This window comes from Fusarium flagelliforme (genome assembly GCF_020744385.1).
Source record: "Fusarium flagelliforme strain FIESC 12 MPI-CAGE-AA-0113 chromosome Unknown B0J16scaffold_2, whole genome shotgun sequence".
Taxonomy (NCBI): Eukaryota; Fungi; Ascomycota; class Sordariomycetes; order Hypocreales; family Nectriaceae; genus Fusarium; species Fusarium flagelliforme.
The window spans coordinates 1,501,382-1,528,566 of NW_025763504.1; the positions used below are offsets into that span (position 1 = coordinate 1,501,382).

At 48.9% G+C, this 27,185-nt stretch overlaps 7 protein-coding genes across 7 annotated transcripts; 4 read left to right on the forward strand and 3 right to left on the reverse strand.

Moving 5' to 3' along the window:
• Positions 1-4,228: 4,228 nt before the first annotated feature.
• B0J16DRAFT_353654 (humps family-domain-containing protein) lies at positions 4,229-8,367 on the forward strand (the record flags this gene model as incomplete). The annotated part of the gene is made up of 3 exons (XM_046129325.1): positions 4,229-5,317; positions 6,217-7,035; positions 7,087-8,367. 3 exons carry the CDS (start codon positions 4,229-4,231, stop codon positions 8,365-8,367), a joined length of 3,189 nt encoding a protein of 1,062 aa, XP_045986143.1.
• A 2,185-nt stretch (positions 8,368-10,552) lies between these two features.
• Positions 10,553-13,133, forward strand: B0J16DRAFT_56268 (uncharacterized protein). Its single transcript, XM_046134067.1, has 6 exons — positions 10,553-10,845; positions 11,193-11,381; positions 11,437-11,484; positions 11,544-11,832; positions 11,903-12,642; positions 12,696-13,133. The coding sequence occupies exons 1-6, from the start codon at positions 10,762-10,764 to the stop codon at positions 12,801-12,803; spliced, it is 1,458 nt and encodes a 485-aa protein (XP_045986144.1). The 5' UTR covers positions 10,553-10,761; the 3' UTR covers positions 12,804-13,133.
• Positions 12,939-15,651, reverse strand: B0J16DRAFT_368506 (Cupredoxin). The gene is made up of 5 exons (XM_046130224.1): positions 14,928-15,651; positions 14,380-14,874; positions 13,750-14,326; positions 13,467-13,692; positions 12,939-13,413 (listed from the first exon to the last, which is right to left on the reverse strand). The coding sequence occupies exons 1-5, from the start codon at positions 15,273-15,275 to the stop codon at positions 13,191-13,193; spliced, it is 1,869 nt and encodes a 622-aa protein (XP_045986145.1). The 5' UTR covers positions 15,276-15,651; the 3' UTR covers positions 12,939-13,190.
• Positions 15,652-17,744: 2,093 nt separating this feature from the next.
• B0J16DRAFT_56333 (iron permease FTR1/Fip1/EfeU) lies at positions 17,745-19,220 on the forward strand. Its single transcript, XM_046134068.1, has 4 exons — positions 17,745-18,081; positions 18,135-18,574; positions 18,629-18,827; positions 18,877-19,220. The coding sequence occupies exons 1-4, from the start codon at positions 17,926-17,928 to the stop codon at positions 19,147-19,149; spliced, it is 1,068 nt and encodes a 355-aa protein (XP_045986146.1). The 5' UTR covers positions 17,745-17,925; the 3' UTR covers positions 19,150-19,220.
• A 65-nt stretch (positions 19,221-19,285) lies between these two features.
• On the reverse strand, positions 19,286-20,975 carry B0J16DRAFT_368508 (uncharacterized protein). Its single transcript, XM_046130225.1, has 2 exons — positions 19,945-20,975; positions 19,286-19,887 (listed from the first exon to the last, which is right to left on the reverse strand). The coding sequence occupies exons 1-2, from the start codon at positions 20,774-20,776 to the stop codon at positions 19,292-19,294; spliced, it is 1,428 nt and encodes a 475-aa protein (XP_045986147.1). The 5' UTR covers positions 20,777-20,975; the 3' UTR covers positions 19,286-19,291.
• A 243-nt stretch (positions 20,976-21,218) lies between these two features.
• Positions 21,219-23,842, forward strand: B0J16DRAFT_332612 (phosphatase 2C-like domain-containing protein). Its single transcript, XM_046126730.1, has one exon. It carries the CDS (start codon positions 21,539-21,541, stop codon positions 23,540-23,542), a length of 2,004 nt encoding a protein of 667 aa, XP_045986148.1. The 5' UTR covers positions 21,219-21,538; the 3' UTR covers positions 23,543-23,842.
• Positions 23,843-26,740, reverse strand: B0J16DRAFT_332613 (heterokaryon incompatibility Het-C). The gene is made up of 5 exons (XM_046126731.1): positions 26,456-26,740; positions 26,371-26,398; positions 26,155-26,315; positions 24,844-26,096; positions 23,843-24,796 (listed from the first exon to the last, which is right to left on the reverse strand). The coding sequence occupies exons 1-5, from the start codon at positions 26,570-26,572 to the stop codon at positions 24,007-24,009; spliced, it is 2,349 nt and encodes a 782-aa protein (XP_045986149.1). The 5' UTR covers positions 26,573-26,740; the 3' UTR covers positions 23,843-24,006.
• Between the last annotated feature and the right edge of the window lie 445 nt (positions 26,741-27,185).

The window sequence follows — 27,185 nt, forward strand, 5'->3', positions numbered from 1 at the left end:
ACATTAACCTTTGAAGAGAACAATGACCCAGAACAGACAATAAACAGGCAGATCTTCCAGTACGAGGCGCGTTAGCGGCTAAGTACCTATGTAGCCATCCATGATCGGTAGGAAAAGCTAAGGTTATCATGACATCTCGGGGAGCTATCCTTACCATGAATATCACAGAACAGTAGAGCATAGCCAGACAACCACAAAAAGCAATAATAGACCATGATTCAGTTGCACATTGTCGCATGCGAATAGTTTGAGAGCGAGTCAGGCTTGTAGAAGAGCTGCATAAAACTAGATATACAGATCTTCACATGTCATTACAAAGCGATCAGGGATTGTCTGTTAGCCGCGTTGGCAAGCAAGCTGGCTCATTTGTAGACATAACCGCAACCTTCAAAACCATCATGATCCAAACTCCCTAGGCGCAGCTCTGTTTCTTGATTCTCCGACATGACTAATCGGAATTCGGTTTTCCATGAAACAACAGCTAACTTCAAACACCACAGATACTGGATAGTTGAGACAGTTCCAAGCTCTAACGTCGCCTAGATTGAACCGAGTCTCGGCGAGGAATGGCGGCTTAATACAGGTAGCCATTGTAGCTTGGCATCTGATATGGGCAAATCGTATCTGCTCAATCTCACGATAACACGTCATGGCTTGTCTTGAAGCGCTTCTGCGGGCGAACCCTGTTACAAGCCACTGCCATAGCTTTGCGGCTCAATGAGGATATCATTACCCAGGGTTTCGCCTCAGCTGCTTGTCGACAGCCGCCAATATGTCTGGTAAGCTAGGGAAACTCAATGCACTTCATGTTGCCTGATTGTGGCGGGGGCTAGTACTTAAGGTGCAGCATTGTATTAAGCTTCAAAGTAGTAACGATGAACGAGCAATTGAGAGCAGTCCAAAATGTCACCGATATCGCAAACATGATACTTGGCTAGTGGTCATTTTACGAATCAGACATGTAACTTGAGGTATGCGTTGCCGGAGTCTGAATAGCCTCAATTGAAACCTGCGATGATATATGATGCCCTTGGCAGAAAGAAGCAGTCCACTAGCATGCAATTCAAAGATAGAAAACAGTTCTTTGCGATTCTTTAATTCACTATCTCAGACCGTGTAAAGTTGCCCGACAATGATGATGAATTCAACGTTAAAGAATCGGGAGTGCCGGAGAGTGGAGAGTCCCGCGGCATAGCCGAGACGCCAGGGGAGTTAGTAGCGTAGCAGGCAGATGAGACCCTTGCTTTTTTTTACCCTCTGCTTTTGGTCAAAGAACTTTGAGTGCTTGCGTTCAAGTGTGCTGCTGCTACTGCAAGGGTTTTGGTTTGTGGTTGTCTCAGGCAGGGGGAGGGTGACTAGGAATGGCAGGTCAGTAACTTTATTCTGGGGTATTGGACAGTACCAGAGTACATAGAGATACTACGATGATGGATCCCAAAACCCTGGCGACGATCGCGGGACGGTCGAATGTAAGAGCCCGAGCTTGATCTTGAGTCCTGATGCAGTTGTTAGTAAATCTGGGGGAGGCAAAACTGCTGCTACAGAATACCTAGAACTGGTACAGCTGGAAGCTCGTGGCTACAGAAGAGTTAAAACAACGGCGCCTGAGTTTTCTACTACACCCAATTGTCCATCCACCAATGGTCATGGTTGCGAAAACCGGCGGTACCTTGCAGCAGTGAAGTCGGCGCTAGTTCAACCCACTGCCGGTTTCTCCGTTGGAGTTCAAAAGTGTCCGACATGAAATGATACATGCTATAATGGCTACATGCTACAGTACGCTACAGGTCAGTTTTCTGAAGATCATATCCACTGGCCCGTAAGGTACGCATGTAAGCTGTGGTCGCGGATTAGTGGATGTATTGCTGCTGTATCGTACCAGTCGGATGTCTACCAAACAGTCAAGTTAGTCATTGAGATACATGCACGCGACAGGTACTAAACTCAAGAATAGGGACTCGGCATCGTCCCGTTATCCCGTCTAACTAATAGTACACCATTCATCATCGTTATAAAGCACGCCTTAGTCATGGGGCCGATACAAGCAAGCAGGCAACGCGCATTTCACAACGGTCAGGTTGCTGCAAAGTCATGTAGCCGCGGTGGATCTCGACGTTACAATTATCAGTTGTCACACTGGCTAGGTTGCTTGTGCCGTTGGCTCAGCTTGCCTTTCCTCCGAGCTGTCGCTGTCGCTGAGCAAGGGGACGGTTGTTTGCGGCAATAGTTTAAATGCCGTGTAACCTGGCTAGATGATTACTTGGAATCGTTACCAACGTAGCGTTGTAGCAGGCCCGAACCTGTAGAGCTCGGCAGCTGGTTGAGCCCGCCTTTGTGGATATGGATATGGGTATTGATATGGGCCTCCATTGTAAGCAGAAGAGAAGAGAAGAGAAGATAGAGCTATGCCTCCACTAAGATCCAATACGTAATGGTTAGAGATGGTCTAGCAGCCTACAGAACCGTGCCATATCCGTTTTGGCATTCAGAAGCCTCCTGCCTCTGGGCTATAGTTGAATATCATTTAAGCCCTTGCTAGCAATGATCATCTCGACTTCTTAGCTTAGTCCGTTTACATAGCTTTTTGATCCCTGATCGTCGGGTTGAGTGCAGCCAAGACCTCGGCCCTGTCCATGTCCCAGGGAAGACTTCAAGTCAATGGCAGTTGACAGAGGTATGGATTTAACAGAATCATCCGATTTCGTTGATCAAAGCTTACCTTGTCTCGAATTAGCTTCTCAGTCACCTTTACTTTTAGTGCCCCCCACGACACGCACGTCACTGTCACTGGTGGTAAAATGGACCTACATTGGGGCATGGGGGGCTTAGACATTGTGAAAAGAGACGGGTCCTAGGGCTAGGAGAAAGAAGTCGAGTCCCCGGCTAACCTTGGACCAACCAATATTTTGAAGAGAGAGACAGTCTGTGCTGCTCGTGTTGTATTCTCAATGCTGGCTTGGCTGAAGGAGTCGTTAAAAGAGTGAATAGTCTACGTTTGTGTGGATCGATACACAAGGTAGTGCTGTTAAGGTGTACATATCGGATCAATTCCGATGAGTTACTTAAAAAGTGCCTATTCATGCTTGTCAAATCGATTAGCTAGGCCATATCTTCAATGCATTGTACTGCACCTAATTACATTATGTACATACCTGCTTTGCTATCTGTGCTACAATCTTCTCCAGGGCTGGTTCAATGGCCCAAGATCGTCGTCTCTATTCCACTCTCCGGTTACCGGCTAGGGCAGAAACAGTCAGTCTATCAAGCTTTTGGATCATCTCTTTCCCCCTCAATTTTCTGTCATTATTGTTACCCTTGTCGATTCCTGGTATGTGCAGTATGTTTGTCCCAGTTCAGTAAACATCAGCACGGCACTGTAAAATACCTAAAAAAAAACACCTGTCGTGTCTTCTCATGAATCCTTGCTGTCCTGTCCTGCATTTGAGCCTCGGGCTTTAAATACCTTAGCTTCTTCCTACCTAGTACGGCAGTAGCCTTTTCGCTTGCAGAAGAGCCTACAATTTGATAGCGACTAACGACTACCTACCTAGTAATACTACTACCCAGTCCCTGTCTAGGCCCCTACTTGCAGTAGCCTTGTCGCCTGTCGCCTCACAATCGCTCTTACCTATAGAGACAGTCGGTCGGGTCGGTCCATTCAAGCTGTGGATCGTCACTTTTCACTTTTTACCTTGGGCTACCTCTACCTTCCGCTTTGTTAGGCCCAAGTATCCCGTCCCGCCTCGCCAAAAGACTTACCGGTACTTCACCTTCCTCACCTCCTCCTCCGCTCTTTCTTTTATTTTACATACCTACCTTCCTCCTGCTCTTTCCCTCTTTCCATACTTCTTCTTATTTACCTTCTCCCTCTCCGTCTCCCTCTTCTCTACACCATCAACTCATCCCATTCATCATCTCCTTATATCGGAAGAAAATACCCGTCACGACCCATTTGGGCTAAGCTAATAGGATCTTCACCCCTCGTTCCTACTCGAGGCTCTTGGCTCCGTTTTTTCAATTTTCCCCAGCTTCCCCTCCATCAAACCGCCACTTGCGCCAACTCATCTATTGAGAGCCTTCGTGCGAATTGATCGAGACCGAATATCGAGATAGTGAATTGCTTGCGATTCTGAGGTCTAGATACCGTTTGGTGAACCATCCACCACCCGCACCGCGCCCACCTTTGGTTTTGGTCATATCTATCTGATCTTCAAACTTCAGCTCCATCATGTCGTCGCATCCGTCTCTCAAGGCGACCTTCGCCAGCCGAGCTGAGACAGTCTCTCACCCTCTAAGCCGACATCTTTACAAGCTTATGGACCTCAAGGCCTCCAACCTTTGCCTTAGCGCCGATGTCGCAACCGCTCGCGAACTCCTCTACTTCGCCGACAAGATCGGTCCCTCTATCGTTGTCCTCAAGACTCATTACGATATGGTGTCTGGCTGGGACTTCGACCCCCGAACAGGAACAGGTGCCAAGCTCGCCTCACTAGCCCGCAAGCACGGTTTCCTCATCTTCGAGGATCGCAAGTTCGGTGACATTGGCAACACGGTCGAGCTGCAGTATACTAGCGGTGCTGCACGTATCATCGAGTGGGCACACATTGTCAATGTTAACATGGTTCCCGGAAAGGCTTCTGTTACATCTCTGGCCAATGCTGCGAACCGATGGCTCGAGCGATACCACTATGAGGTCAAAACATCTATCAGCATTGGAACCCCTACGGCCAGCCTGCTGGATGAGGACAGTGAACGCTCAGATAACGAGAACCAGAAGAGTGCACCCGAGACTGGTCGCGATAACGGACGTAAAGGTAGTATCGTCTCGACCACCACCGTCACTCAACAGTATGAATCGGCTGATTCACCACGCCTCGTCAAGACGATTCCCGAAGGTGATGAGACAGTATTTGCCGGTATCGATGAGGCGCCCATCGAGAGGGGCCTTCTCATCCTAGCACAAATGTCAAGCCAGGGCAACTTCATGAACAAGGAATACACACAAGCCTGTGTAGAGGCCGCACGGGAACACAAGAGCTTTGTTATGGGTTTTGTCTCACAGGAATGTCTCAACACACAACCTGACGACGATTTTATCCACATGACCCCCGGCTGCCAATTGCCCCCTGAGGGCGCTGATGAGAATGAGGCTATCAAGGGAGATGGCAAGGGCCAGCAATACAACACACCACAGAAGATCATTGGTATTGCTGGTGCTGATATCGCTATCGTTGGACGTGGAATTATCAAGGCTGGCGACCCTGAGGAGGAGGCCGAGCGATACCGATCCGCGGCATGGAAGGCTTACACAGAACGTGTTCGTTAAGATGCGATTCTGCATGAGAGTCTTGTCATTTTTGGCGCGGTAGACGGGCTGGACTGGAGTTATCGAGACATCATCTAGCGGGGTCTGACATGAATACAGTACCTTTATCATGACTGCATGGTAGCAGCCATGCATAACTCAGCTGCAAGAATGAGAACTGATCCCTGGTTTGGGGACATCATAAGCACTAGGCTTTCGTCTAACTGCATAAGCATGGTTTTTGTCTTCGCTCACAGCAACGACACACGAACGTTATGAGCTTATGAGCTTATGAGATTCAGCTTTAGAAGGAGATTCAAGATACAGCATTATAGCTCTGGAGTAGGTATTCATTCAATGCCAACATTTGTCCCACCGGCGCTCTCGTATGCTCCTCCAGTCCATCTTACATGCATCGTTTCCTGCTCCAATAGCGTGGGTCTCTCCAAGAGGCACATGCAATGAAGGCGTGGCAGGGCTGAATGCCAAATTAGGTAGGTATGTTGGTGGTAAAGGATGTGATGGAACCCCACCATGGAGGGATTGATCCATCGCCAGTTCCTTGGAACCCCGGACTTAAGAGCGCTGTTAGAAGCTGACTTTCATCGTCTGAGACATTGATCAATAACACATGCACTCTCATGCGCAACCTGAAATCTTCGCGTTTTTAACAATCTTATACCTACTATATGCTACCAATGTCTCTTGTGAGCGCTTAATTATCTCCAAGTTATTTCGGAAGCCATCATGACAGCACCCGAGACTGCTGACGGTCCTCGGAAGAGAAGACGAATTGTCATATCCTGCGGTGAATGTCATCGCAGAAAGCAACGGGTTCGTAACCTTTATCATTCCCTCGAGTCAACTCATTCAAATTGAAATACATGGTTCCATAATTAACGGATTCATAGTGCGATCGCTTGTTACCTTGTGGAAATTGCAAGTCTCGAAATAAAGAGTCGGCTTGCTCTTATGAGACAGGCGCCCGCCCAGCCACTCGCTCACATGAGTATCCAAACACGGATAATTCACAAGGTCTCTCGGGAGACCCAGTGAGGAAGATTGATCCTTCGCCGTCTGGATCTAGCGACTCGCTCGACAATGGGCCCGATGAGCCTCTATCGTCCAAGGCTGCTGACTGGGGATATGCTCACAATGGTGCATCCACGATGGGTATCCTCAAACGCATCGAAACTCTCAGCGATGGAGAAGAAAGCTCGCCAGATTTATATACTGGGTCTCGAGACCCGACAGACGGAGGTAAAGAATTTGCCTTGAAAGAGAAGTACAAGGCCATCATTCGTCAATTGCCTGCAAGGGACTATATCGATAGACTTGTGGAAATGTATCTGCATAGCTTCAACTGGCAGTACTATGCTATCGACCCAGACATATTCTACCGTCAGCTTGAGGCATGGAACTCATTACCATTCTCAGTACTCTCGGATATAGGCCCGCGTGGGTTACATTCTGAACTCCGAGCATTTCCAGCCGTTATCTTTCAAATCATTGCAACAGCGCTGCTTCTTCTACCGGAGAAACCGGATTCAAGATTTGACTCGCTCAAGTTTGCAGGTGGTATGAGCTTTGAGGATCTGGCTATGGAGTACAGTGAGTCAGGACAGGCAATTGTTGATCTACTGGGGAAGAAGCATCTTTCGTTATCAACGGTCCAGGCACAATTTCTTCGGGCATCGTTTCATAAGTTTACAGCTAAAGTTACTGATGCAGTAAGTAAAACTCGCGATTTGCTAGAGAGTAGCCGCTAAACCTTTGAGCAGTGGCATACGATATCAGTAGCGATTCGCGACGCTCAAGATCTAGGGATGCATCGCGATAGCCTTGATCCCAAAAGTGCTGGGTCAAGCTTGGAAAGCATTTTGGAACATCAATGGCTGATACAGAGGCGACGAAGGATCTATATACTACTTGCTATCTGGGACTTGAATTGTGCCATGATTCTTGGACGCCCAGGCACGATTGATTGGAATCAGACTCTTCCCACACCTCCAGTCGATGCACCTATACCCAAGAACCGCGACAAAACGCCGGTTGTTCCTCGAGGAGAGGATGATCACCCCACGCCTATAACTCGACTTCTATGGAATTATGAACTCTGCAGACCACTGTTGGCTATTCAGAACCTTGAAGTCAAGGGTTCATATCCATTGGATCCCGAGAGAATTGAGAAAATCCACAAGAGTATACAGGATCTGGACAAGACGATGCCGCCCTCCTTCCGCATGGATAACCCTGACACGAGATGGGACCACCTCCCTGAAGCACACTGGTACACAGCAAACCGCTACTACTTTGCAAGTCTACACGAATTCAGCAAAATGGCTCTACATCGCCCGTTCATCTTCAACCGTGCCGAGAGCAGAGTAGAAGCTATACACGCAAGTCTGAAAACACTCGAGATTCAGAAGTTGACGTTTGAAGGACTGCCGCCAGACTCGTGGAGGAATTTTATGCTCTTCTTTGCAAGTTTCGATGCCATCGTGTTGCTTGCGTCTGTGCATATCTTATTTCCGCGAGAGCATGCGGAGTATACAGATAGGACGATTGAGCACTTTCAGTGGACTATTGAGCGCTTCTCTGCCATCCAGGAGCGTAACCCATTGGCTAAATCTGCTCAGGGTGTGCTAAAAGCTATCGTCGCGAGGTTCAAGAGAGCTATGGCGAAGGCGAGGAATGGTTCACTGCCATCTTTGACTGAAGGTTCTACAGCAGGATCGAGCAGAGCAGTTACGAGTTCTACGCCAAGCAGTTCGACTCTTGAGAGCAGTGACCTCTCAGGGTTAGCGACTACGGACCCGACGTGGATGCTCCCATCGACGGACGAGCTAAACATGATGGCGCCTTTCTTCCCTACTGGCGATTTGGTTTACAACGACCTTACGGCCGGTCCGGATGTGATGGCGCTTCCTTTACCTTCGGCGGATGGTCAGGGGGTTGGGGAGATGTGGCAGTTTGGAGGAGGATGGGGGGATGATACTGTTTGGCAGATGCTGAACCAGTTTCCGGCTGCAATGGAAGATTCTGGTCCTACCTTGGTCTGAGGACGGCTGAGAAGTCAATTCAGAATGTTGTTGGGGTGATTGTGAGAAGAGGCTCAACTTTGATTATTTAATAGGGCATGTTTCTAGGGCAAATAGGGAAATCTAAACCCAGATTTGCACACGTTCGGAGCTTCAAGATTGTTCCCGAACACTGTACGTTTGAAGAGAACCACAGTTTGCTATTCATGTATCTATTTGCCAACAATTCCACTTGAGAGTCCTGGATAGAGTTCCGGGGTGAGTATGAACCTGGTCATAACTGGAGTTCTCTTAAAGTTTAATAACGGTAGCAGACCTGATATGCTGTCTAAGCGTAGGAATTTAGGTTCCTATGGAATTAGCGACGCAGATCACTTCAGGTATGCATGGAAGACCGCCTAGCAGACAGCTTCATATCGAAATCATGGGATATAGTGATATACGGCCCGACAACTGGACTGAGTTGATAAACTGAGTTATTGATCTCGTCTCTCATGGAGCAGCATTCAGCCTTCCGGCAGCCCAGGTAATCAGTCCACGACTCGTACATCCCAACAAACGTTGTTGGGCTAGAACACCAGCCTTTGTGCTACAGTAACTCGACATCAGGCGCTGATCTGGACACGGCATATTGGCAAGGCGTTTTAGGTGCTGCACCCGCACGCGTACGGCGATATAAAGGTGAAATGATTGGACAATGCTTGCCTTGAGCACTATCTTTGACACGCGGGACATGCATCTCACGACTGATCAGGCTGAGGTGGCCTCAAGAGCGCAACGTTGGGCTCCTGTGCTACCAGCCTGTACTTCAGGACTGACTCGAAAGGTTTGGATTGTAGTGGCGAATTCATGTTGAGATTAGATGGACAAGTGTCCTCAAATCGAATACTGTGCGTCGTACTCGGTATATGCAATGTATATATGTGATAAGTGTACAGTATGTGATGGGACAGCTGAGTTTGATTAGAGGCGTCGAATACTTTGGTCATATGCGGGGGGTTTAGAATAAGTAACATCTGTTTTAATTAAATTAATGTACGTTGTTTTTTGCTGACAGGGCTTGAAGGAGAGACTCGGATAGCCTATAGAATGTTTTGGAAGAGATCATGCATTTAAGAAGACTCTTTGGCCAAATGCCGTGTTTTGTTTGGCTTTGTCTCAGCCATTTTTCGAACCATCCACTCAATGAATGTCCCGTCATTCAACTCCATGACAAGGCGTTTTCCAATTCCAAACGGCCAGAGAAAAGAGTGGGGTTGATCGTGCCTGAATTGGCATGGGGTCATGTGGGTTGGTGATAAATCCTCCACTAAGAAGGAATACATAGAAGATCTGGAAGACCTGACAGTAATTTGATGAGGATGAGGCTTGCGACTGTAAAAAGAAAACATATCATTTAGAAGAATTGGATTTGAAGAGTACTGAATCTAGTTTTTAGTTTTTAATACGTGCTACTTGCACTGTAACTTCGTATCAAAACATCAGCTATTCTTAATTTTAGCATCTTTATTTTAAGATTGATTCCCTGTCGCTTCGAGATGTCTTTCACATTTTGGCGCGCGTCTCCACTTGTGGATCTGCAGCTGTGCATGGGCTGATGCTCGAAATCCCTGTCCCCATGCCAAGGTGAACAAAAAAAGGCAACAAGAGACGAAGAGAAGACGAAATTATCAAGCCACATTGATCGGGTCTGGATGAACTGAACAATGTTGTTCATCCACTGCGCGTTCACTAGCAGTTGAACCAGTAATTCCCTACACCTCAGACCTAAAGTAGCCTTTTCTGTCACCCATCTTGCCGGGGCTGTTAGCACCTTTCATCACTGACGGGAAGGAGCCAGCTTCGGCTTTTATCAGTTAAGAGACAAGGCAAGACAAGGCAGCGCAGCACAACCTACTACTAAACTTCCATACCTTCCCGGAGGAAAAAAAAAAAAGTTTTTACAAAGAGACGCCGCCCACCAAATTCTATCTCTACCTATACTGGTAGCCCATTAAATTGAACCCTTTCATATCATACTCAACATAAAAGAGCACAACGTCATCTCCCCTTGCTCTTTTCTTTTTTTATTCTCCAAACTATCACCTGCACGGTATCTTTCAGTACCCTGCAAACGCGACGCGCCCAGGGCACATCTTCCCCCAAACGTGCACTTTCACCCACCAAAGCAAGCAGTGTTCTGTTGGCTGCAACTGGAAGGAACAAAGACCACCTGCTGGCCTTGAGTTTCTAGCAAAGAACTAACCTTCGGTTGCTTTGTGCACACAATTTGCAGGCCTACCTACTACCTTACCGGTATAATATCCACACTGCGCGCCTGCATCGACCTTCAACCTTCCAACGATCGCATCGCAAAATCCACCACGCCACCCGACCTGATCGTGATTAGCTTCATAGAAGCACAAATCATTCAATATGTCGACAACTTCATTTGACGACTTTATCCAACGCTATACTCAGCTTCAGGCATACGAGTCTTCAAAGGACAAATTGTTACAGGTATGCATGCGCGCGCACGGCCGACATCATGATTCCTTTCGCCCGTCCCCGGGTAGCAGAAGACTGCCGACGATATAAATAAAAAAAAACGAAACAACCAGTTTGAGAGGCCGGCGGTCGGCTTCTCATGCTGTCAGAAGTCTGCTACCATTTGGGACAGCTGGGTGTCAGAAGAATTGTTTTCTAAGTTAGGCTACAGAAATAAAGTAGCCTAAATGCTATCCTAAGCTACCTACCATAAGGTGACCAAATGACTTCGTCTCTTATGCTCTTATGCTCGGCGGCCAATTCTTCTGACACCCTGACGGGCACGCACGAGTCGCGAATCACTGCTGACCACCTCAAAGGATGTTCTACTTTATTGTAAGGCTATAGAGGACAACTCGGATAAAGAGACACACAAGCTTAAGGCTCGGTTGCACGAACTCGAGCTCGATCTCAAAGCTGCGACCCAAACCCGAAGAGAATTACAAACAAGCCTAGGGGAAGCCGAATCTCAGATGAAGTGGGTTTTGAAGGAAAATGATGAGATCAAGGTATATTGATGAACATGATATGCTGCTGCGTCAGCGCAACCGCTAAAGGGGTCAGAATACCAACTCTTACGTTTTGATATTGATCGATGGAGACGGTCTCTTAGTATGTTCATTTCATCCCGTCCGGTCTGTAGCTTGTTGTTGAGGCTAACCATGAAATAGTTTAACGAAAGCTTTATCAAGGATGGTCTTGACGGTGGAAAAAGCGCTGCTCGTGCACTACGGACTGCGGTAGCGCAGCTTTGCAGCCATGAGCGTACTGGTTCATTAGAGATTATTTGCCGCGTTATGGCTAACGTGGGAGGACTCAGCAAAGCGTTGTACAACGAAGGCTGTATTGAGCAGCTAAATCAGTTTAGGGATTTCACTCTTGGCTTTACACAGGCTAAAGCATCGTTCGACTTTATTGACGTGGGCTTCGGAAAGGAGAGGGCTGATGCTAAAATCCGAGGTACGATACTATGTCGCTACGACCTTTACAGCCAGCCATAGTATGAACCGCCCCCCACTAACGCTGTTAGAAACCGCACGCTGGCATCTGGGCAATCAGAATTGCAAACATATCCTCTTAGGCATTGGACATGATTCGGGATACGCCCCGTTTCTCGAAGAGATTGTTCACGATGAAGACTCTCGCCGCTGTGTGTCCTTGATCAAAGGCCCGCCCCTTGCGCGCGAACTGGATAGTCTTCAGATGAACGTTATCGACTTCAACGACATCTTCCGCGCAACCAAACTCGTATCCGACAAGTCTTCACAGGCGACGAACGCGCAGCGCACGCTTCCCATAAGGACTCAAACGTCATCGAATAACGGGCCATCCACACAGGCAGCTGTATTGACACCAGCAACCAGCACTGCATCGTTGTCACCAAATAATTCTTGGGCCAAGGTCACAAAGAGCGCTACCCCACCTCCTCAACTTACCATGCCCCTGCCTCCTAAGCAGAACAAGCCAAAGCCTGTCAGTAAAGCTCCAAACTCGACGCAGCCAGCTTGGAGCCCCGGGGCTCGTGGCCTCGATCCTGCTGTCACCGTTAGTCTCACGGCAATGGAAAACATCAAGCGACGAGCTGGTAACGAGAAGCTTTGCAACAATCATTATCTGCGAGGACCTTGCGGTAGAATTGACGTCTGTCCCTTCGTTCATAACTACAAGGCTACACAGGAGGACTTAGCCGCTCTTGCTATGTTGTCCCGGCAGAACCCCTGCACCAACGGCCAGGTATGCGATGTGGACGATTGCATCTATGGTCACAATGTAAGCCCCTCGCCAAATCGTTCCTCCTTGTTTCACGTTACTGACCGTCGAAGTGCCCGAACGTTGTTAATGGGGCATGCACACGACAGTATTGCAGATTCTCTAGGGAATTGCATCCACCAAACACAAAGTTTATCAACAAAAACATCGACGTTAATTGATAGAGCTAATTGTCAGGGAGTTCCGATTAGCTTGTAATATTACTATACAGGAAGGGCCAAGGATCGGAGTTAAGAGGAAACAGCTATGGGACCAGTCTTAAGAATAGTGGACCAAATACGATAAATTGCTAAATTTCGTCTTAAATGTTCTCCAAGGCTTAGGCTACAGAAATAAAGTAGCATAAGGTGCCTAAATTATTTCGTCTCTTATGCTTTTGGCGACCAAACATATGGAAAGAAGAGAGTGTCGAAAAAGGACACATGGATATGATGAACTTGGATGTGAAGTGAACCAATATATACAGGTAGGGAGATAACACCCTATTTTTAACCCATCTCAAAAGGAGAGCCGGGCGATCACCAAAGCCTAAGGTACAACCTCTTAAGTTAGTGACTTCTTGAGTCACCCGAGGGCGAGATGACTGTCTCTTGAGGGCCCTTTTGGGCGGACTGGATATCTCCAGAATCGTTCTCGACAAGGCCAGCGCTGAGAGCACCAGCACTGGTTGAGTCAACCGGTGCGGAAAAACCATACCATGCGACGACCGTCACGCCAAGGATTCCGCAGATGCAACTGAAAACAAGAGCGACAATACCGCGAGGTGTGAAACTATAACAAAGAGTCAGTGAACAGGATATTGGTTTCATAGGAGAACAACTTACCCAGCGGGCAAGGTCTTAGCAGGCTTGTTCTCGCCACTAAGATCGAGAAAGTTTTCCGTATTCGCAGCAGCGTTGCCCTTGGTAGGCATGTCGGCAGCAGCGCAAGCCTCGAGGTGGTTCTTTGGGATTTCAATGGTTTCTTGGAGGGTAAGAGGGTCCTCTATGAAAGTGGCAATGAGACCAGAGATAACATGCCACTCAATGTGACAATGAAATAACCAAACACCTGATATGAGTGTTAGCCCCCTCAATCTTCTTTCTTGTATGAAGTTCAGAAACATACCTGGGTTATCAGCCTTGAAACGCATGACGATGTTACCATTAGGGTAGATGACCAGAGTATCACGACGCATAGGTGTTTTGGGTAGATCTTTGTCTGTAACATTGGCATCCGCCCAAATACCACCCTCCTCCTCGGAACGGTAAACTGATTGAAATGCATGTCCATGAAGATGGAAAGGATGGCGGCCCGAGTCAAGGTTGTTCACAACAAGCTGAACAATCTCGTTCTTCTTGAGAACCATAGAATGGGTGTAAGTACCATAGACCGTAGGATCTTCGGCATCTTTTCCTGCGCTGAGTGCTGTGTAGAGTGTAGGAACTTTGGCTTCAGTATAGGTGATGTCGTTAAAGAAGGCGTAGTTCTTGCCATCTTTCAGGTTGTCCATCTTAACGTCGAGGACATACTCCTTGTCAGGCTTTCCAAGTATCTCCATCTTGTCATAAGGGACAAGTGTCATATCATCAAAGGGGTCCAGTGATTCGACGGTAGCTGCATCTGGCTTCTCACCTCCTTTGTCGTAGATCAACCAACCAGTAGAGTTGTAGTTTAGGTCTGGCGGCAGGACATCAAAGAGAGTCTAAGACAGTGTCAGTATTTCCTAAACGCTGTATCAAGGGCCTCTATACTTACAGTGTCCATACTAGCAACGATAGGGAAGTTCTTGGACGTGTCTTTCTTAGTGGTAAGCAGGAAACTGACACGTTGGGCCGCTGAGATATAGATCATCTCCGCCTCAGCTTCCTCCGTATAGACGCCGTCAACCTCGACGATGCGCATCTTGTGTCCCTCGAACCAGAGATACTGGCCCGCAAAAGCCCCAACATTTATTACACGGAACAAATATGTCTGTTCAGGCTTAACAGGCATGGTAAAGTTTGTGGTTTCGTTCATGAGTGCATTATTAGGCACAGGTTCGGCGCCTGAAGGGTTGGACTTTGCCATGAACTTTGGGATGAGGGTTCGCATCTCATCATGATACCAATCAGAAAGCGTAAGTACAACTTCTTCATCGTACTTGTTTTCGTATGGAAAGTCTTTATCGTGGACGATAAATGGTCCACGTAGACCATCTGGGTATTGAGCTGCAGTGTGACTATGATACCAGTATGTTCCGGGTTGATCGACCTGTAAAGAATATGTTAGTATACTAGAGCACCGGGACACTTTTATGCGCTTACAGTGAAGTTGTATGTGAACCTTGTCCCAGGAACAATTGGACACTGGCTGACACCGGCAGGGCCATCCATGTGTGTGCTTCCATTCATGTAGAGACCATGGAAGTGCAGCGAAGTAGATTGATTTCCCAGGTTATTATGCACATCAATGATAACCCGGTCACCAATATCAACCTCGATAGTAGGAATCGGCCATTGTCCGTTAATTCCAATGACTGGGCGCTCAAAAGCATTATCGGGGTTGGCTCTGACCCAGCCAATCTCGAAATCGAACTTCCTAGTAGCTGCCCAGGCCAGTCGAGGAAGGGCGAGAAGCAGCGCTGCCTCGGCCGACAAGAGATTGGGTCGCATCTTGCTTGCGGTGGACTCGCTGACTCAAATAAAACAAGTCTGATTAGAGTGAGTATAGAGAAGAAAGAAGAGTGAAGAATGAAGTGATACAAGATCACGCACGCGAGTGTCAAGGTATAAGAGCTTATAGACACCTGAGGAAAAGAAATTATGATGCGCCACGAGAAGCAAGAGTTGGATGTGGGAAGAGATCAGTTTGATAAGATTAGATGAACGAAATCGGAGTGGGATTCACATCAAGCCGGAACGTGGTGGGATGACCAGTCATGGCATGGATGGGCATGGCGAGGGAAGAGGTATCTACTGGTGGCATCCTAGAGTGATCAGGGTTTGTGTTGCACCGGTACCAACAAGAGTAGAGCATGTATTGAGCAACAGTCACCGAGAGCCGAAGTAAAACAGTCCAGCTACTGGGCTAAGTTTCTGCTAGCTTCGAGATCCATGTTGATCTTTGCATGAAGCGACAGGAGCCTACCCATGCAACAGCCGAATTAATGGCGCTAATCGAGGTGGAAAGGCAGAACGAAACTAGTTGATAGTCTTTGATCAGCTGATGGGCAGAAGCTGAACAGCATGATGCGGAATAAGGGCGCGAGAGTGTTAGCCTGTAGATGGATAAGATGAGTAGAGGTTGATCCATTGTGGCTTGCAGCAGCTTGAAGCCATCGAGCATTCTGGGTCGTTGTTGCCGTGTAAGTGGGAGGAAGGATCCAAGCTGCACCTTGCCTCTTCCAGCTTAGTGCACCTGCTAGAGTAGTCCCACTTGAGCTTCATCTTATCAATCGCAACTGCTTGCTTGTGCTTTTCCTCTCTTCCACTGCCGCTAATCTTTTGTGAGCCATGATTCGCCTTCAATACCTGGTAAGTGAACTGACCAGCAGCAATTGAGTTCTACCTAGCTTTACTTGAGTGGTGCCACCTTTTTTCGGCACAGACAATTCCGATCCCTACCTAACTTAACGCAGAAGTTCAAGGGTCCAACTGCCCTGTCCTGCCTATCCTATGCCAAGCCGGGTCACCCACAGCTATCGAACGCGATGAAGTGTCTTGGCGATCGGCCTCTTCCTCGAAATACAGATACTGACAGAGCGTTTCCTGTCCTGAACCACGAGCTATCCTTGCAAATCTTGCTATACCCCGTCTTGAAACTAACTTAAGACATTATGATTATTAGAAAAAAGAGGATCCCACGGCACGTCAAAGCCGAATCGACCGCCACGAATTCACACGAGAGTCAGTAGCTAGGCATCTTTGAGTGGACCCTTCAACGGTCGAGACGCTATTCCATGGATCCGGCAAGCATCGAGTGTGGTCTGATAGCTACTGAGGCCTTCCGAAAAAAAGAGTCGATACCAGAAGTGAGCACGGAGCTTTATGGAACATGCCACTCGAAATTTTCAGCTGCGGCATATTTCATATCCCTGTTTGTCTCATGTAGGTTGCTTCGGATCAGATAATGATAATCTTCTGATCTTTTTGATACGATAACTTTGATCTAGAATCAGCAGGTCATAACACCAACTTTGTTTGTCGGTCGCTTGTTTCCATCCAACCGATCTCAGGTGCGGCTGAATGTCGCTACCAGCCATCTCTATCCGCCGCTTCGGAGCTCGTCCCTCCATCTGATAGTGACAAATTTGCCTCGTTTGGAACCCAAAGTACTGCGGAATGATACCGGCGTCCTTTGCACAAGCTTTCGGCTGCTTTCCCTAATACTAACAAGGATCGCCATTATGGACGATTCATACAAGCTCAAGCAGATCCAACTCGGCATTGGTCTTTTGGTTAACCAGGGTTGCATTGTGGGATCATCGTGACAAACATGACAGACCCCGAGGTTCGATCTGCGGTAACTTTACTGCAATTCTGATGAAGAGAATGGGATTGCTTCTCAGAAGCATTCTATATGATATCACGTACATCTACATGGAATTGACTGAGCTTTGGCACCTATGCCTGACTCAATATAGACCCTATATCTAAAGCATATTCAGCAACTGCCCTCCAATTTCAGAACCCACGACCTGAAAAAAATAAAGTCGCTGTCACAAGGTTATCTGATTGATTAAGCTCACCCCTCCTTGATCTAGCCTCTGTTTCAACCTCCCACGTTGCGGCAATTCCTTGCCGAGCGTCAACAGGCTAATGCCACTTAGCAACAAGCCACCAACCATCCAACAACCCAAACAAGCTTGATCATGGGCTGTTTCCTCCGCATCGCTACGGCACTCGAGCCTGTTGACTCCTCTAGGCTTCGCTCGTTCCACGGCCCTCTTCTGCTGATCCATGTGCTATCTGAAAAGTGAAATTCGTCTAAGTCGCTAGTCAAGTTAGCTTGCAAGGTTGTATGAATCCTAAACCATATCGTTTGCCTTCCGATCCCTGCTCTTCTGAAAAGTTGAATAGTTATCTGATCCGCTGCATGTGAGGTCTCGGGAGTTCACAGGCTGCTCCGACCCAAAAAAGGAATCAGGTGTAACGCAGAGGCCAACACTCCTCTGCCGCTTGCCACTCTATACTTCTATACTTCCATCTCTGTTCATCTTTTCTGTATCATAAAATACCTTAGGTTGTACAAACCGATTTCCTATCTGAAGCTCGATACGGCTTGTTTGACAACTGAGAAGCTTCACTGCCAACAATACCCATCATGGCTGTTGACGTCTTTGCGGTTCCCGTTTTCCTTGTTGTCTTTCGAGAGACCCTCGAAACAGTCATTATCGTCTCTGTCCTGCTTGCTTTCTTGAAGCAAACCCTCGACGGACCAAATGGCGATGTCAAAGTGTACAAGCAACTGCGACGCCAGGCAAGTCAGCCAGAATACACTGCCTGGATTCCAATACTAACTGGTCTCTCTAGGTCTGGCTCGGAACGGGTATTGGCTTCCTCATCTGCATGGTAGTTGCCGCCGCTCTCATCGGCGTTTTCTACACTGTTGGTAGCAACTCTTGGGAAAAGCACGAGTTCTACTATGAAGGTGCATTCTGTCTCTTTGCTTCTCTCATCATCTCTGTTATGGGCGCTGCTCTTCTTCGTATCGGTAAGATGCAGTCCAAGTGGCGGGTCAAGTTGGCAAAGGCTCTTGAATCTCCCATCAAAACTGGAGAAAAGGGCTGGTTCAAGCAGTTCGCCGAGAAATACGCCATGTTTGTCCTACCGTTTGTAACAGTTCTTCGAGAGGGGATCGAGGCTGTTGTCTTCGTCGCTGGCGTGTCTTTCTCAGCTTCGGCCAAGTCCATCCCCCTACCTACTGTCGTCGGTCTCTTCGCTGGCTGCTGTGTTGGGTACCTCTTGTATAAGTAAAATCTCCCTCTCAAGTACAACTCTTTTGTCAAAGCTAACAATGATGTCAGGGGTGGTGCGAGCACCAAACTCCAATTCTTCCTCGTTCTGTCGACCTGTCTGCTCTACCTCGTTGGTGCAGGTCTCTTCTCTCGATCTGTCTGGAGTTTCGAGATGGCTAGATGGAACGAGTACATTGGTGGTGAAGCTAGTGAATTCGGTAACGGACCCGGCTCTTATGATATCGATCAGAGTGTTTGGCACGTCAACGTGAGTAATCCTCCATCTAGTCTCCATCTATAATGTTAACATTTCACAGTGTTGCACTACCACCGACTCGATTCAAAATGGTTGGGGTATCTTCAACGCCATCCTGGGCTGGACGAACTCGGCTACATATGGTTCCGTCATCTCGTATAACCTATACTGGATTTGTGTCATGACTGGCTTTCTTCTCATGCGCTTCAAGGAGACACATGGCAGACTGCCTTTTGGAAAGGCAAAGGCTCCTGCTAACGCCGTTGATGATGCTGAGAGCCGCGCAACCTCGTCTCCAAAGAACGGTTCCACTGAGAAGACAACAACCGCATAATCGCTGACAAGGGAAAAGTGGAAATAGTTGGGTGCCCTCTGATGGACGGGCTCTGTAAAATTATGTTCGCCTTCTAACACTCCATGAGTTTATCTTATTCTATATCCAATAAAGTCTAACAAGCAAGTCTTGTTCTATCCGCTCAAGTCTCAGGGGTCCAGTCCCATTCGTCTGCCAAAAACATTGCCTTTGCCATCTTGTCGACATAAAGGGCTCCTTCGTAACGTAATCGCTGGTCGTTTGCGATAGCTCGTGTAAACTGAAACTTCTTTGGGGCACTATCTCTGTCGTCAGAGGCATGTTCCTTCTGGGCCAGCCACGACATTTCGGTTGGTCGCTTCTTCCAGTCGGCATAAGAAATCGCGATGACATTTGCTGAAATCATCGACCGCATATAGCTCAGGATAGGCTCAAGACGGGTTCTCAAACCGCAGTTGGTATGATGCTTGTCAACTTGGTAACTCGGACATTGTTGTAGTGTATTCAGTAGCTCCTCGATTTCGATCATGGCAGTGTCTGGCACCATGTTCAAAGATGCAGGGCTGTAGTCGACGAGGAAAAGCAAGTTTTTATTCACGAAGAACTTCAACATTTGACCAAGCTGGTAAGAATCGCATGCTGCACTTGAGTCATATCCAAGTTTGCATTGTCTTTCTCGAGATGTGAATAAAGCGAGGAAATGACGCTGGACAGAGGAGACGGTATTAAGAATACACTCCCGTCGGTGCCGAAGCTCCTCTGCATAATAGTTAGCGTCCGTTCATACTAATATTTCAAGTTCGATCTTGTACCTACCCTCTAGCCCATCGGGCAAGTTCCACCATGCAGCAGTCATATTATTCGCATCAGGATCATAAAACTCGCTCCAAAGAGTTGACCCTCTCATAATGATCTCCCGAGACGACTGTTGTAGGCGCATGGGCTGCCCTAACAGCCACGCGACCAGAATCTTTTGGCGCAATACCTGTTCTGTCTCTGTAGGTCGTCCATCGTCGCTTCGTAGAGGTTTGTTCGAAGTCAATGGCCACTTGAACTTGAGCTCCGTGTTCAAAACGCGAGCCACAGCCGCTACGCAGTCGAAGCGATCAGCCACGATTGCTAAAGTAGTAACGTAGGACATGGTCCCACGAGACGTCTTTGTAGGTCGCTGGTGTATGATATTGAGGATATCTTCCATGGCGTTCTCACGTCCAGCAGCTTTAGTTGCGTCATCATCGTCGGTGATTGGGATCCAGGGTAGATCCTCGACATCGGCCTCAGTGGCGTTGATCTTTAGCTGAGCAAGCTTTTCGTGTATATCTGAGATGAGCTTGGCTTCTCGAAATTGAGAATTGGAGAGAAGATTTGAGAAGTACTTTGAGTGCTTCTTTAGAGCTGAAAGGTTGACTCGATATGCCACCCGCACCTTTGACTTCAGGGTGGAGCGGTCTGGGGGCTGTATACCGGCTTTCCTGCTAGCAGCAAGCTCGGCTTTGCGAGTTTGGTTGAGAGTACTGGCAGAAGTCTCGAAAGTTACATCCAAGACAATATCACCAGCAGAATCGATTTCTACCACGGGAGGTAGATCCTTCTTAGAAGCCTCTGACCCGTCCGCCTCGGCGGATGCTGCAGTCCCAGACTCGCCCATTTGCTAGGTGTTGGGTGTTTATCGACATGGAGATATTAGCCTATATAGAGGCCCAGGTGTGAATAGGCTAGCTGCCGCGAGTTTGCTGATAGAATCTCAGTCGAGTAAAAGTCTTCAAAGGCGAACGATAAGATCTTAAGCTCCCATCTCATAGGTTGAAGGTGGGATGACGTTCAAATGCAGAGTACGTACCCCAGCCTGGCAGACCCCGCCACTGGGAGGTGACGTTCCCGGGGCCGACCCAGGGGCATCAGTCGTTGATTTTAGCGGTTGCGCGAGGGTTCCCGCCCCTGACTCCCGATGGGGTCCCCGCTAAATTCTCGTCGTGCAGCCTGAAGCCTGGTTGTCGCAATTCTTGATTGGCCAGGTTTCATCTAAGTGAGAACCTACCCGGGCCCCGATAGATCCACCAGGGAAATCATGCCTATCCAACATCGTCACTTTCCGACCAACAGGGCAGACCCAGATCCTTCGTCCTTCACCCACTTTATGGCGTTGTCTACTGCTGGCAAACCGTTGTTCACTGAAGTAGACTGTCTGTTGTCTGGTCTGCCCTCTTATTGCGAATAAACTTCATAGCGTGCATCTTCTTCTCGACGAACAGCGACTAGCTTTATTCTACTCCGACAACACAAAACTTTCAACACTCGAACTCGCCCGATGGCATTGCAAACTGTATCTTGCACAGCGCTCCAGTTCTTCAAGGGACGCTGATGACCGAGACCTGGCGAACGAAACCATACACACTTTTACTTCTCGACAATGGCACCCTTTTCCCGCGCCGCTGTCGATTCAACAGTTACCCCTGCACTTCAGCTCCTTAGGATCACATCTCGTCCTTCCGCAGTCTCGAACCGCTTTGCGTTTCGCTCGCGCACCGACGTGCAGAATAGGACACTAAATACGCCTGGCCTCACCTACGGTCCTGGATTTTCCACAGGATATTCGACATGCGCGACATGGTCCGACAAATCGCAACAGTCTCGGCTTACACGTCCGAAGTCGCAGCCCAGCCAAACATCCCTGTCGACGCTTGAAACATACAATCGACGAGACTTTCATACCTACTTTGTGACGCATTTGCCGTCATCGTCTGTCCATCCCGATTCTCGCCCGAGAGGACCCGGCCACAAACTCCCTCGGGATGCTGCAACCCCTCACACTCCAAGTGCTGGGCCCGTCCCCGCTGTCGCCCCGCCTTATATCCCGTCAACCCGAGACTTGACGGTAGTACGAATTCCAATGCGGAGGGCAAAGCATCATCTCGGAGTCGCGACAGATCGAGGAAGCCGTCCTTACAACGAAGATAGAGAACAGGCCGGCACAATCAGTCTCCCAGCCTTTGCAAAGAGAGCGCCAAGGAGCGTAAAGCACAACCCGGGGGAAGCCACGGCAGCGGATAGTGCCTGGGGAGACCCTCAGATCTTCTACTTTGGCGTTTTTGATGGGCATGGTGGTAGTGAATGTGCCGAATTCATACGGGACGAGCTACCCGGGTATATCGAGAAGGCATCGGAAGAGTTCGGGCTGCAGAGTAGTTTGCGCAAGAAGAAGCCAGGCCGTGAAGGTACACATAGCCACCACCATGACCACAAACACAAGCAGGCTCGTGCATCACAGTCTGCGCAACCTGACAAGGGTCCTTCGACGAAACGCGAGGCTCTTGATGCGGTCCCTATGAAAGGACCAGAAGAGGTCAAGAACGAAATGAATGTGCCTGAGACGAAAGAGGGCGGCATTCCTGAAAAGCCAGTGCATGGAGAGCGAATACACAGCGCAACTTCACCACCCGCTGAAGTCACAGACCTTTCGAAAGCAATTCGTATGGAAAAGAACTTGGTCAAGGAATACAGAGACACTATCGGCGGTTATTTCAGGCGATTTCACCCTGAATATTTTGTCCTCTCGCGAGATGAGAATCCAGGAGAAGGACGCAAGATTACAATTGAGTCGGTACTTGCGTATGCCTTCTTACGAGCGGATCTCGATTTTGTGTCCGCTCAGGCGCGGAAGGTTGATCCTGAGGATGCGAAAGGCGCCGACGACACCCCTGTTAACAACGACGAGGTTTTCGGCCATCCGTCTACACCCTCTGGTCATGGAATTGGGGGCCCTGAACGATTCAAGGGGGGTTCCACAGCCTCAGTGGCCCTCATCTCTACACCAACGCCTGCCCCTTTCTGGCACCCAGCAGCCCAGAGCACATTGCTATGTGCCCATGTCGGAGACAGTCGCATTCTTCTTTGCGACACTGCTACCGGTTTAGCTCAGCCCTTGACATCCGACCACCACCCCAGTAGCCCGACTGAGAGTCGCCGGTTACGACGATATGCACCCGCCGGATCAATGGTTTCCGGCGATAGCTTCGGCGAGGAACGCATTGCTGGTCTGGCCAACAGCCGTGCATTTGGAGACATGAAGAGCAAGCGCATTGGTGTCTCAGCTGAACCAGAGCTTACACGGGTCGAGATGGGCCCTGCCCAGTACTCATTCCTTGTTCTAATGACGGACGGTATCTCTGGAACCCTGAGCGATCAGGAAATTGTGGACGTCGTCAAAGAGGCCCGTACGCCTGAAGATGGAGCTCGCAGCATCGTCAAATATGCCACTGAGGTTTCTTCTGACGGTGATAACGCAACATGCCAAGTGGTACGTCTGGGTGGCTGGGAGCGTCGATCTGAAGGTGGACTGGGCAGTTTGGGAACCAAGGAGATCCGTGATGCTCGCATTGCAGAGGCTCAAGATCCGCGACGAGGAAAAAGATGATCGACACGAACGATGACGAGAAGACTGGAATTTCTTGGATATAGGGTATTGGAGCCTTGGCGGACTGCAAACTGGAAGGTATTTTGGGGAGATACATTTGTGTTTCCATACTAGGGGCATTCTACTATTGCTTTAGCTGTTATTTGTAATGCATGGAATCAGGAGTTCTCTGGAGTAGGAGACAGCGACATAGCATGCGCTTAGGGATCATCCGCACTGCGATCCCAGCTAAGGCTGGGACATGTAGCACTGCATTGACATGTACGATAATTCATATTCTTTATCATTGAAGAAACAAATAGGTCTTGACTAGTCTACACCTGTTGCCTGTCCTCCGCTCCTGGGTATTCGACATCAAAGCGGCCGTTACTATCCATTCCAGCCATTGTCCTTGGCCAATCCTAAAGGTTTTCTATCCAATCCCAGTAGTTCCGTGTTCTCATATATCGTAGCATGCAAGGCTTCTAGTAGCCATGGCGTGAGCCAGGGTACTGTCCCCAGCCAGGAGGAGGCTGTTGATTAGGAGGAGGTGCGCCATAACCTGGCTGACCGTATGGAGGATATTGGCCAGGGGGCGGGCCGTAGCCTGGACCTCCGTACTGCTGAGGGGGAGGTGCTCCATATTGGGGAGCCCCATACTGTCCTGGAGGAGGGGCTCCGTATTGTCCTGGGGGAGGAGCTCCGTAGTAAGACTGGGGAGGAGGTGCGCCATAGCCAGCGCCGTATGAGGGTTGTGGTGGAGGAGCATTGTAACCACCCTGCTGCGGGTATCCAGAGTTGGATCCTGCATAGCTGGAAGGGTTCTTGCCATAGTCGAATGAAGACTGGCTAGGTGGCGCAGGCGAGTTCGACATGTATCCCGTAGCCGGGTTGCCATCTTTACCCTCCATAGAATCAAGATCGCGAGTCTTGACTTGCGACCACAAGGAACCTGCAACCTTGCCGTGTCCCGCATTAGACATATCCCCAAATGTGCCGTGATTGCAACCGCCGCCACCAATGCTACGGGAGTTCGAGCCTTGGACTTGGTTAAGAATGTGGTTCTTGTGGTTCCTGACGGAATCGGAAGAGAGAAGATGGGCAAGCTCGTGGCGACGAGGGTGCTCGTCGGCCCAATTCTTCATAGTCTTGAACATATCCCGGTGAATCTCGATGGAGTCATCGCGAGCAGCGGGATGGTGGAATGCACGGAGCACATCGTTGACAACTTCATCCACGGAAACACCAGTGTTTTCCCATGCATACAGGACACGACTAGATTTGTTAGCTCACAAAGAAGCCATTGCCAAGGGCCAACTTACGGGACAGTATATTGCAAGATTGTGGCAGCGACGCGGCCGGCACATGAGTTAAGGATGTTTGTAAAGTGATCCTTGGACAGCATTGAGTGGGTTGGGTCTGAGCATGAAGGGTTATCCCAAGGCTCATACTGAGACTTGGCGCTGGCAGTGATGACACTTGACGAACCATCCTTAAGAACCTTTGACACCTGCTGAATGATAGGTCGGATAAAAGGAGCAAGAAGACCGAGAATAAAAGCAGTAAGTGTCTCACTGATCTTCTCGAGAAGCTTCTCCAGGCCAGGTACCTTGGCAATACCACGGCTGATAGCCTTGACGATCTTGTCACGAAACTCGAGAATGGGGTAGATCTTGCGGGCGGTCTCAACCGGGTCGAAATCGGCACTCATACCGGGGACTTGGTTGGCGTTGTCACGAGTCAGATCACCTCGGCTTTGCTGGTAGCTTCTGTTGCGCTGCTCTTGAGCTTCAGAGCTGGCCTTGAGGTCTCGAGCCTGCGAGGCGAATCCATCACCAATACCAGGCAGTTTAGACACCAAACCGATAAAGTCACCAGGGGTAGACTTAATTCCAAGGAAGCCTCCAAGAAGCGAAGACCCGCCGCCGCCGCCACCGGAGCGGTTAGCAGTACCTCCCTCAGCGTTCTTGAGGGCAACATCAACTTCGTCGACTTCAGACTGGGTGAAGTGGTCGGAGGCTTCTCCGATAACGGAATGCAAGAAATCGACGGCTCCAAAAGTACCAGTAACAAGGGGGTAGACTCGTTTGCCGTGAAGATTAATCTCGGTGTGCGAACCACAGTGAGGGAAGACAGAGTGGTATCCAAGCTCACGGAGGGCAAGCTCGCAGTAGTTGCTATGGGCACTGAAATCTTCCAAAGTGTGCAGTGCCTGTCCAAGGCATCTTAAGGCTTCACAAAGGTCGTCCTCGTTGCCCTTACTAGAGCCGCTTGTGTAGAGTCGGCCATAGTGAATGCTTCGAGCAAGACTGTATCGCAGATAGGCTGCGCTTGTTGCCCAGTGACCATTCTCGTTCGAGATATAGTTTTTCATGCCTGTCCGAGGGTCTATTTCGGTTTCTATCGGTTCGACTGGACCTCGCAATCGTTTGTCAAAAGTGCGTGCATCGACTCCATCTCCGTAGCCGAGGGGGTTGTCGATATGTTCTTCTGGGCGATAGACACCGAGTCTATCTGCAGTGACCTCGAATTCACCAGTGGCGTAGCCGTGGGCCATGAAAGAAAGCACCCAAACCTGCCAAAGTCAGTAAGAATTGCGAATGATCTCAATGCATACAGTAGTCAATTCGTACCAGAATGCGGATTGTCTCGGCATTGACGCCCTTTAAACTTCCAACGTCAACGGCTTGGGAGTAGTCGCGCAGCCAGTTTCCAAAGTACACACGTTTGATCAGCATAGAAGTCCATTTCTTCCCGTGAAGAAACGCGATGGTCTCGAGCATGTCCTCAATGTCTAGATATTATGTGAGCAACGCATGCGACAAGATTGAGATGGAGGGGTAGTTTACCTCCATGGCGCCAGTTATGTCCTTCGACCTTTGCGCGTGTCAGTAGAAGATCTCAAATAAGATATAGATAATTCTTGTAGCTAACCTGAGCAATTGAGGGGATATTCCCAGCACCAAAAGCCTCAGCTTTGCCGGGAAGGAGAATCAAGCAAACTGCGATCAGCAGCAGCCATGAGCCCCGCGGCATGGAAAATGACGGCATGGCGAATTAGCGATGCAGCCCTATGGCGGGGTTATATAACAGGGAAGGACGCGATAAATAGGTCAAGTAGGTTATATCCAAGGGATGAAAAAAAGATGAAAGAAACAAGAGGCCAAGAGGATGTTTTAGACTTGATATGCCAAGGCAATAAGAAGAAATAGGTTAATAGTGTGACTGACATGCATTACTAGTAGTAGGTCACACTGATGACGGGATTCCTTGTGGCTGGGTTGGGCTGGTTTCAGTAGTAGCTTCAGCTCCCAGTCCCAGATTTGATGCGCATGTGGCGCTCATTAGGACTGGTCAGATTCCGCTTTCAGGCACTTGTGCTAAGCAAAGCCGTTCACTCGGTACACTAAACAGGCCCTGTTCTTGGAATTGGGTAGCAAATCATCGACTTTGGGCACTGCAACCCCCAGTTGGCCGCTCGTGAGGCCTCTCAAACTCATGGCTTTCCTGTAGCTGATTGCGAAGCCTTACCCACAACTCATGGCTTGGCAGTCAAAGTTGAGGCTCAGCCAGAGACAGTACGTAGATGTGTGTATCTTGGCGTTTTAGAACGTTGAGGACTGTCGATAACATGCGTCTTAGGCCTCGAGGCGAGAAGGCGCGA